Source organism: Hoplias malabaricus, chromosome 1 (assembly GCF_029633855.1).
Source record: "Hoplias malabaricus isolate fHopMal1 chromosome 1, fHopMal1.hap1, whole genome shotgun sequence".
Classification (NCBI taxonomy): domain Eukaryota; kingdom Metazoa; phylum Chordata; class Actinopteri; order Characiformes; family Erythrinidae; genus Hoplias; species Hoplias malabaricus.
In genome coordinates, this window is record NC_089800.1 from 22,150,881 (window position 1) to 22,162,396 (window position 11,516).

The following is an 11,516-nucleotide window of genomic DNA, read 5'->3' on the forward strand; positions in this document are numbered from 1 at the left end:
ACCCAACGCACGGGCTTCAACGTCGTGGAGAACAGAGTTGCAGAAAAAACGAGGCTGAAAACAGCGCACCTTTAGAGAAGAAGAGGGTGGGGGAGGGACGATGGCAATAAGAAAAAAAAAGAATGTTGTGGAGGAATCTGCTAATGGCACACTGTGTAAATCCATAGGGATATTATCTTATGAACTTCACGTGTGGGTCGTGGTAAAAGTGTGAATTCATCCAGCGCTCAGCAGCTCTGTCTCACACCAGGAATCTGTTGGATCAGAAAATGGAGGACCACTAATTGCACCAGCGCTAATTGAAAACGAGGCTGCTGTGTTTTTTTTCCACAAGCTGTGACACAACGATGCGGATCAATTCGCGCTCTTTGGCGCACTTTGAACACAACGCACACGTTATTCTACTCGTACAAACCCGGGAAAGTGCTTAACGTTCGTATTTACGCACGAACTGAACGAGCGTAACAAGTCCAATGCGACAAAACAAGGAGAAAACGCGCGCGTACGGCCAGGAGAGCAGCAGCGCGCGGTTTAAAGTGAACCCCCCCCCCCCACACACACACACCCCGGGTCACGCGCGCTCCTGCTCCACTGACCAGCTCTACCTTTCACCCCAAAACTCCGTGCAGAAGAAGTGACTAGAGTCAGAGGCCGGATCCAAATAAAGGAGATGAAAAGCACGCCTCTCCATCTCCACACGGTGTCCCCCCCCTCCCCCCAGGTGCAGCGTCGCGCAGGTAACGCGAGCTCAGACACGGTGCCCGTTTACAGCTCACCCCTCTGCGAATAAACCACCATTTCAGCCCCTTTCCTCTGGAGCCCAATGTAATTGGCATTAAACTTAAACTTCAGCACGTCCTTAAAGTAACGTACACCGCGCAACACCGTCTCCACGCAACGCACCTGAGCGCTTTTAGCTTTTTTTATTTTTATTATTCAAACTCCATCCTTAGAAACCGCTCTCCTTCAGAGAACCGCGGAGCGCCACAGAAACACTGCTCTTTGGTTGAATGCTTCTTCTCTGCGATGGAGCTGTTTTTTTCTTTTTTTTTTAAATCTTTTACAGACAATATTTTCAGCAGAGTTTCTTTACTTGACACTTACAGCTGGATCCGAGGAGGGCGAGGGTACGTACCTTCTTTAAAAGAATACAGCAGGAGTAATGTTACCAGCCACATGCCATAAAGAGCAGGTATGTTTCTGAGGAATTGGTGGCGGTCCCGGCGCTGTGTTGAGGCTGAGGCTGCGTGCAGGAGTGGCGCTGATGCTCCGCGGCGGTGTTCTCTCCAGCCCGAGTCCCAGACTCGCAGCGCCCAGACACGGCCAGCGCTTTGGTCCCTCCTCCCGAGCCCAAGCGGCCCCTCCTTCAGCGCGGAGAGAGAGAGAGAGAGAGAGAGAGAGAGAGCGCAAGAGAGAGAGAGCGCGCGCTCACTGAGCTTTGCTTTCTGGTGTGGGGGGTGGGGAGGAAGCAGCGCAGCGCGGGCGCACTGCACAGGGCGAAACGTGCCTGACTCTGACCGGACTTTAGCGCCTTCAGAGGGAGCGGATCACACGGGGACTTTTGGTTTTTCTGGTTTTTTACGCGCCACGGATCGCATTAATGAAGCTGTTGCCCGAGGTGGGAGAGAGTGCTCTCAGAAAAAAAGGTACTAAACTCTTATTTGGATGGTGCCTCACACAACACTGGGGTGGACACTTCTTTACTGCCTTCGTTCAGGATAGAGCTCTGTACCACAATCCACTGCAGTCGTTTTTGCAAAAAGAGCGGATTAATCTTTCTATTTTAAAGCTTTGTGGTTTTACAGAAGGCGAAATGAACATTAACTCCGAGGAAATGAATGTAATGCACTTTTTAAAACGAATTTAATTGACATAGTTCTACCTCAAGTCTCTCGTTTCTCCTTTAAGAACAAAGTGTCATTGTTTGAAGCTATTTTTCATGATGCTGATGCTGTCATGTGATCATCTAAAAGTATTGTTACTTGGCGGGTTGATGAGCGTATCCACGCAAAACACCCACCCACCCACCCACCCACACACACACACACACACACACACACACACACAATGAGGAACCACTTTTTTTTCAGGACAGAATCTAGGAGAGTCGTATTTAAAGGAAATCACTAAAGCTCGTTTAGAAGCCTGTATTTTTGCCTGTATTTGAGTAACGACGAGGAAATGTAGTTATATTGCACCAAAACAGTTTAAAGTACTTGTTTTGATTTGTTTAAAAATGAGTTACGTAAAGAGTAAACTATACTCTAGCATCAGTACAGCTGGTGAAATATTAAAATCTATACACTTTTCTGACTGGTTTGGCCTGATATAAAATGGTAACTCTAAAAGGCAGTGCACATCCTAACACCAAACCATGAACAAATGAATGGTTATATGAATGAGTGAAATATAGATTAATTTACTCCTTAAAGGCAAGGTATGGGGTTCTGGAGAACTATTATTCTCACAGCAAAATATCCCCCCCACACACACACACTCCTTTCCTTTTGTGTTCATTCAGAAGCGCTGCATCCTTAAAGTGGAGTGGTATATCTGAGTAAGAAACCAGCTGTAGCTTGTTTGCTGTTGAACACTAACTCACCTCATTCACTGTATAAATCTAATCAAATTTATTTGTGTAGCATTTTACAGCTGACGTTGTCACAAAGCATCTCCAGAGAATTCCATTAAAGACAGAGTATTAATGCTGTAATAATATACTTTCATGCCGTTAGCAGGGTCCTGAATTTGTAGTCAGTTCCACCTTAAGTGACCTGGTGCATTTATTTTTAAGGTGGAACAGTGTGTTTGAATAATAAACTGACTGTAGCTTGTTTGTGGATGAGCTTTAACTTGTCTGTGGATTTTATTCACTGTTTGATTTAGTTTTGTCGCAGTGTAGCACTGTAGCACTGTCAGAACGCATTTATTTCATGCTGTTAGTGGTTTTCAGCCCCTATTTAATAAATATTACTCCACCAGCAAAAATAAATCAACGTTATCCACCTGTGGAGCAGAAATAGAGCAACACCCTGTTTTTTTCATGCTTTTCGACATCACCGTGTAAAAGTTGCATTTTGTCACCCGTGCATGAGCCAGCAACAGAAGAGAGAGCCCCTGAGTCAGTTTAGACTGAGACACTTGGTTTGTTTCCATATATGAGCCAGGGTTTCATACAAACAACACAGAGCTAGACAATTGTGAACTACCATTCTCTGAATTTTATAAAAAGTGCACTGAATTTAAATCATGATCATAGTATTTAATAAACCTAATTTCTGAAAATGTTGGGATTTTTTTTTTGTAAAAATGGACTTAAAACAAACAAAAAAAAGTGTGGTTGTGAATATTCTTTCACCTTTATTTACTTCACAAGTTTGCAGAGAATAGATTTCCGATGTCTTGTCTGACAACCTGAAACAACAAAAGCATAAAAGAAGCATCAAACCAAGGCTGAGGCTATGAAACAAAGACGAGTCATGGCTAATCTCTTTGTGCCAACCGTCATGAGAATTGGTCAAAGATTTCAGAAGGAACATTTCTCAATTCAAGTTTGTACAGAATTGAGGGCTTTTACCACGTAGTGCACAAAATATTGAGGAAACATACAGTGAATCTGAAAAAAAAAAAATGTAAAAAAATATAGAGCAAGAACAGCAACCAGTGCACGACCTTCAAGACCTCAGACAGCACTGCATGAGAAACTACAACGCTACTATGGTAAATATAGCCACATGGACTTGGGAGTGCTTCGAGTCTGCTGCTGCTGCTGCATCAAGAAATGCAACCCGCAACTCTATTATGTAAAGCCATTATATTAGATAATTATATTAAAGTAAATATTTCTGAGATCTCTGGGCTCTGGTCTCATTTCTGATGGATTAAAAGACAGTGGAAACCTATTGTGATCAGATGAGTCCACATTTAAATTTTTTGGTGATGTGCATTGTGTGAAGGCTCTGCTGATGTGGAGGAATATATTGATATTGTTTAGAGATGGGGCAGCACGGTGGCGCAGCAGGTAGTGTCGCAGTCATGCAGCTCCAGGGACCTGGAGGTTGTGGGTTCGATTCCAAAAACACACGTTGGTAGGTGGATTGGCGACTCAAAAGTGTCCGTAGGTGTGTGTGTGTTAGTGAATGTGCGAGTGTTGCCCTGTGAAGGCCTGGCGCCCCCTCCAGGGTGTAATCCCGCCTTGCAGGGATTCCAGGTAGGCTCTGGACCCACCGCCACCCTGAATTGAATAAGTGGTTACAGATAATGAATGAATGAATGTTTAGAGATGTATACTGCCATCAGAAAGGTTTCAGTAAAACAATGCCAGGCATCATTCCGTACACGCTACAACAACGTGATTTCATAGAGACAGAGTGTCTCCACTGGCCTCTCTGCAGTACTGACTACAATAGAAAATATTATGGCACATGATGAAGAGCAGAATTAGTCAACGGCAAACACAGAGTGCTAAGCAGCTGAAGTCTTGTATCAAGCAAATATTCATTGCAATACATTATCCAGCTCGGGGTCACAATGGGCAAATATTCAACTGACAAAACTTCACCAGTTCATATCCTCAGTTCTCAAACATTTAAAAAGGGTAATTACATGGAAATGTGGTGTAGAACGGTGGTAAATACACTTCTGTCTCAAACTTTCAGAGTGTGTTTCCGGTAGTCATTTATTCGTCTATAATCACGAAGCACATTGGTCAGTGAAAATGCTGGAAATCTTTGGAATTTACTCCATTAATTCAATCAGAAGAGAGCGAACAAATCACAGATTCTCGGGTTTATTGCATTTTACAAAACAATTCTGGAAAATACTTTCCAGGCATCTGGGTCTGTAAATAGAAATAAAGGTTAAAATTCAGAAAATACTCAGGAAATTACAAATAATATGTGACTCGTTACTACCCACTAGTTACTAGACACTCATTTACAGGTTTATGAAGATGTCAGAGGGCGGCACGGTGGAGCAGTAGGTAGTGTCTCTGTCACGCAGCTCCAGGGTCCTGTACATGAATAGGACCTTACTGTGAATGACTTTGGCACATCTGTGCTTGCAGGACATAATAGATTTCTCACACTGCTCTGGGTTCATTTTGTTCCACTAAGTCTTATTCACAGTTATTAATAACTGCAGCAGGTTTCTTAGACATAACATGAGACTGCAGAGATCTGTCACTGACTGACGGTCATTACATTGCACTCAATTTTAAAGTTAGTTTAAAAATATTAATATTGACAAATCCAAGAGGTTGTTGTTTGATGGTGATGTTGTGTTGCTGTTAGTTCTTGGCTTTTTTACTGTTCACATTAATTTCAGAATTATATCTTATCGACCAAAATTGAGAAATATATCGTGATATAAATGTTAGCTGTATTGTCCAGCCCTCGTGTGGCTAAAGGAGGTCTCGATAATTGTATAAGATGCCGAAATTCTGTCAAAACAAACACCCAGCATCTGAGGATTCCTCTGTTAAACTTAACAGAAGTTTCCCGTCATAGACTGTTCCTGTTTGAACCAAATAAAATGAAACTTACTGTCGTGACTGAAGTGAATTTTGGGCTAGTTTTCCTCCGTCGACGCGACATGCTCCTCAGCAAATTCCTAGCCTTTTGATTTTTTTTTGCTGATGAGAGGCTTGATTAATACAGAGTGGAAATTACAGTCCCCAGTACGCTGAGACATAAGCTTTCAAGTTCAATTTAGTACCAGGTGCCAGTTATGTTCCAATAACTGGGACGTATCCCAAATATTCTTTAATTTTGATCATAGTTTTTTTTTTCCCATTGATATTTTTGTGTATTGTGATAAACATTGTTAAAAATATGCTTCCAACTGGGATTAGGAGTTACTTTGCTCTTTAAGAAAATAAAGAGAAGTAAACTTTGTGTGGTACTAGTCTGTAAGCACCTCACTGCCATGAAGCATTTAAAATATGTTTAAAGACAAAACCTGACATCTGAATTATCCATGATTAAAAGTGTTTTATGGCGCATGCGCATAATCATGTCACTTTGTTTCTTTTCTGCTGGACTGACTAGTGGGCCGCTGTGGAAGAGCTCAGTTGAAACAAGCGTGTGACGAGGAGGGAATCTCCTGCCATAGACATACATTGACGGCTAAGAAGAGACGTCCATTGCTTGCTGAGATGAGAGGTATTAATAACTAACATACTTTTTCCGTCACATGTATTTTTCCAGCTCTTGTTCTACTGCTTTCTCAGTCCCTCTGCACATATTTCAGTGTCCTCCCTTCTCCCAACAAACCTGATCTTACCAATCAAACCAGTGGGTGAAATGGGTGTGTTAGAGCTCAGCAAACACAGCAATGTACAGGGCAGGAACCCTCACGCTAGGAAAAAGCTAGGTCTCCGGTGTAAGTCCTTTTTAACATTTATAGCACTGAGAACACTTTGGAATTCTGAACTCTTATAAAATTGCTCCTGAAATAAAACATTTATTCATTTTCTGTAATTATTTCATCTAGATCAGGATCACGGTGGGCCCAGAGCCAGCCTGGAAGGCACCAATAGATCACAGGGCACCACAGGCTCACTCATTTGTTCATGTCTATCGACACTTGCACACAACCAACCAACCTATGTGTTTTTGGACTTTGGGAGGAAACTGGAGCACTTGGAGGAAACCCACACTGACAAGGGGAGAACCACAGGCCCCTGGCAAAAGTAAACTGACCTGAGCTGGTTCCTCTGCAACTGTTGTTCCTAAGTTCTGAAGATGTTCTTACTTGGAGTGTTTATTCCAACGTGTGCCTCCCACTTAAACCTACAGTATGCCCCTGCTCCAAGCAGTAAATAACTTCAGAAAAAGCCAGATAATCTCAGTAAATGTGGCTTATATATAATATATAATAAGGGTTGAAGAGTAACTTGTTTTACGGGTTTGGGCCTGGACTGTGGCTAGTAATGTACAACGTACCGATTCACATTAAACTACTTTGTTTATATGTTTGTTTATTGTTGTCATTGCCATATTCAATCTTAGTGTTTCAATTGTTGTTTGCATCTTAATTTGATTATGCAGAAAGATATTAAAAAGTCTGTTACATTCCCCTTTAATAGCAAAGGCAAAGGCCAGGTTTATCTAGTGACGTAGTCCATGAAAACCCTGTCTGTCACTTATCCATCACTTTGACAGTTATTAAGGCAGAACAACTGACTTGACCACGCTGGTCGAGGCAAATCACGTCACTGTACTTCCAATGTTTAGATGTGGTGATTGTGGAAGACAGAAATATTGTCATAACTTAATGTTCTAACACTATTTTTAGGAAGTACTCCTGTAAACCCCTTCCCATCCCTATTTAATTTGGACTTAGTTTCCTCTGTTCTCTGTTGACTCTGTTTCCTCGTGTTTTTTTACAGTATATACTCTGCTATATACTTCCAGTGGTTCAAAATGTTTTCTTCAGGGCCCCCATTTTGTAGATGCATATATATTTAAGCCCCACCCCCCACTACTCTCTCTCTCTCTCTCTCACACACACACACACATTCCTTGACAAATGTAAAAGTCTTTACCTTCTAGACTCCACTGGAATTTGTTTTAACATAAAAAATGATTGACAAAAACTGCAGCTTTTTATTGAACTAAGCAAAGTGACAAATCATGTTCATGGTGGGATTATTTGGAGGGACATGCATTATGTATCTAATTTATTTGCTATGCTGCAAGCCCCCCACCACCAAAACACATTTCAGATTACAGAATACATACAGATTATATTACAAACTTGTAAAATGTGAAGTGAACTATATGCCAGTAAAACATACTCAAACCTGCCCTGCGATGGACTGGTGCCCCATGCGGTGTGTGTCCCTGCATTGTGTCCAGTAACATCAAAGACCCTGAATGGAATAAGCAGTTGCAGACTATGAATAAATGAATGAATAAACAATGAATGAATAATGATACGTGAGCATTAAATATCTAGAAACGTTAACAAACAAACACAATGCGGCAAGTTGGGACATGAGCTCTCACCATGTTCTCACCCAGGCAAAGATTCTTTACTTGGTTTACATTTCTCTGAGAAGTTGTGATGAGGAAGAACTGAAACAGCACTAGCAGTGAAATTCTGCAGGAGGGAAAAAGTTCCAGCGCAGAGCAGAGTAGCTGACAGGAGCTGGCTGACTCCTACAGAAGCCAGCCACTGCCTCTCTGTTCAGTTACGTAACAAGTGGAAAGATAGAAGAAAGAACCCTGGCCTTACACTCCTACACATGAACACAGGCAAATTTAGCTAAAATCCCTCCTATTCTCACCAACAAGCACAACATGTCACTATGGGACACCAGAGAGGCCGGGTTAACAAGTCTTCTGTGTTGTATTTACTCGGTTGGGATTTGTAATAAATTCACTTTTCAGTATGTAGTATTTTTACATGGATGACTACATTTGAAAGAAGAATACAAAAAAATGTAAATAAATTAATTGAACTTCTAAACAACAAACAATCATATACTAAACAGGCAAAAGAGCAAAGGGTAAAAATGTTTACATTGGTGGTAAAGATATATTGACCTATAAACTAACACATCATATTTTTATATTCTATAGCATTAATAGTAAAATAGTGGTAAAGCGTCAAAAATAAATCTATGGGGACTATTCGTCTTAGGAGAGCCCAACACCAACTGTTCCCATTCATTCATTCATTGTCTGTAAACCTTATTCAGTTCAGGGCGGCGTGGGAGGAAACCGGAGCACCCGGAGGAAACTCACACAGATACGGGAGAACACACCACACTCCTCACAGACAATCACCCAGAGGAAACCCACACAGACAGAGGGAGAACACACCACACTCCTCACAGACAATCACCCAGAGGAAACCCACACAGACAGAGGGAGAACACACCACACTCCTCACAGACAATCACCCGGAGGAAACCCACACAGACACAGGGAGAACACACCACACTCCTCACAGACAATCACCCAGAGGAAACCCACACAGACAGAGGGAGAACACACCACACTCCTCACAGACAATCACCCAGAGGAAACCCACACAGACAGAGGGAGAACACACCACACTCCTCACAGACAATCACCCAGAGGAAACCCACACAGACACAGGGAGAACACACCACACTCCTCACAGACAGTCACCCGGAGGAAACCCACGCAGACAAAGGGAGAACACACCACACTCCTCACAGACAGTCACCCGGAGGAAACCCACGCAGACACAGGGAGAACACACCATACTCCTCACACACAGTCACCTGGAGGAAACCCACGCAGACACAGGGAGAACACACCACACTCCTCACAAACAGTCACCCGGAGGAAACCCACGCAGACACAGGGAGAACACACCATGCTCCTCACAGACAGTCACCCGAAGGAAACCCACGCAGACACAGGGAGAACACACCATACTCCTCACAGACAGTCACCCGAAGGAAACCCACGCAGACACAGGGAGAACACACCACACTCCTCACAGACAGTCACCGGGAGCGGGACTCGAACCCACAACCTCCAGGACCCTGGAGCTGAGACACTACCTGCTGCTCCACCGTGACGCCCCCGTTCCCAAATATTTTTTAATAATATACTTCAGACCAACTGTACTTAAATATGAACCTTAATGCCGAATGTAGCCATGTAGAAATGGTTATATAGTTTGCGTGAACAGAAAATCAATTTGGGGAATGAAAAATACATGCATATGAACATTTGTTGGGAACAGGTAGTGCCACTGTCACACAGCTCCAGGGTCCTGGGGTTGTGGGTTCAAAATCTGCCTCGGTTCACTGTCCATCCCACAGTCCAAAAACATGCTGCTAGGTGGACTGGTTATTCAAAAGTGTCCATACGTGTGGGTGTGTGATGCTCTGTGAAGGACTGGTGCCCTGTCCAGGATGTGCTCTTGCGTTGGGCCCAATGTTTCCGGGGAGGTTCTGGACCCACAACACAGCCCAGATCGGGATGAAAAGGTTATTGCTCCTTAATAAATTGCACTATGGTTCACCTTTTGAGGATCATTTCTTTAGAACACAACCATAGATCAAAACTATCATAAAATATATGGTTGGCTCTGCTATCATATGCAAAAACATAGAAAACTTTGCTTTTTTTATTACATTCCTTGTGTCACACTATCAACCAAGATACGTACCCCTCTGCATAACTGCTACCCCTGACAGCTTTGCTCGTTATGCTTCTGGAGCCTGCTAGCCTTGCTGATAGCTCTGCAGCTAGAGGTGGTTCCTGGAGTGAAGTGACGTAATTCCTAAGCACAGTCCTTGTGCAAAAAGAAAGTTCCATTCGTGTCCTGGTGGTGAACCGCCATCAAGGAATTCCCTTAAAAAACACAGAAAACAAACTATGTACTGTATTTTTGTGTTGTGAAGTAGCAGTGGGCATTTATACACTTCACATATAAGCCATACATCACATGATTTTAACAAGATAAATATTAAACACCACATTCTTCATTATTTATGGATGGAGTCAACATCTGTAAATGACCACATTCACACAGCGGTTATTTCAAAGGCTCCACCACAACTAAAAGTTTGGTGTGTTTTCAAAGTGCCGAAAAATGCCATGGACATAAACAGACTCATATCTGTGGAGCTTAAAAGCGGCCATATGTATTTAAACCTGATTTTGTATATTTTAATTATATGTGTCTTTTTAAAAATGTGACATATTTAAAGGTGTAATTCTAAGAATTTTAACAATGCTTGGTTTTGTGTGCTTTGAACTAGTGTTGCGGCAAAATACTTAGATTTAAAGACATTAGAGATAATTTAGATACAAAACAAGGCTGAAAATTAACCATCCATAATTCCCAGAGAATGTAAAGCTCCATGGAGTGATTGAATGCAGCTAAACTGAAGTCCTCTCTGTCCCTATAACCCACACCACACTGAACAACTCTGACTGTTACTGCCTTTTTGAACTACATCACCACCATTGCTCTGTTTAAAGTTACAAGAAAACAGGTGAAATCTCAGGATTGTTCAAAATGCAACCCCAGAGAGCGAGTGGTTTGCTCAGTGTGTTGAACCCGTCCTCCATTACATTCAGCCATGTTTGATCATGCGTGGCTGTCTTCTTATCTTCTGAAATTTATTAGTGTTACTTCAATAAACTGTTTGAATGAAAGACTACGTCTATGTCCTGTTCCATTCAATTTAAAACAGTACGAAATACAATTTACACTTAGTTTATTTCTCAGAGAACGAGGTTCAAATGGAATTACATCCTAAACAAAGTTAACCATATTGTAAATATATTCAATGACTTAAGGGCATAAATGTGTCATATATAAGATGTATCTCCCTACGTAACTGATTTGGATAAATGTGGTACTATTCCACTCTAATGTTAATGTTTCTTGTGTGTAAAGCTTTTATACAGAAATAATAATGTAAAAAAACGGCATTTAAAACACATCTTACCTGCAGTAAGTTATTCAGGAAAATCAGTACTACACACTTCCCCCAGTAATCACACAGAACAGAGAAGTTT

At 42.0% G+C, this 11,516-nt stretch overlaps 1 protein-coding gene and 1 long non-coding RNA gene across 6 annotated transcripts in view; one reads left to right on the forward strand and one right to left on the reverse strand.

Moving 5' to 3' along the window:
• Positions 1-1,258, reverse strand: part of dscaml1 (Down syndrome cell adhesion molecule like 1) — a 110,303-nt gene extending 109,045 nt beyond the window's left edge. For all 5 annotated transcript variants that reach the window (XM_066676920.1, XM_066676909.1, XM_066676900.1 and 2 more), the window contains exon 1: positions 1,136-1,258. In XM_066676920.1, the coding sequence (XP_066533017.1) occupies positions 1,136-1,178 (43 nt within the window). In that variant the 5' untranslated portion in view covers positions 1,179-1,258. The remainder of the gene's footprint in view (positions 1-1,135) is intronic.
• A 201-nt stretch (positions 1,259-1,459) lies between these two features.
• Positions 1,460-6,941, forward strand: LOC136686281 (uncharacterized). The gene is made up of 4 exons (XR_010800309.1): positions 1,460-1,646; positions 6,048-6,161; positions 6,250-6,381; positions 6,493-6,941. It is a non-coding gene; the product is annotated as an uncharacterized lncRNA (long non-coding RNA).
• Positions 6,942-11,516: the final 4,575 nt, after the last annotated feature.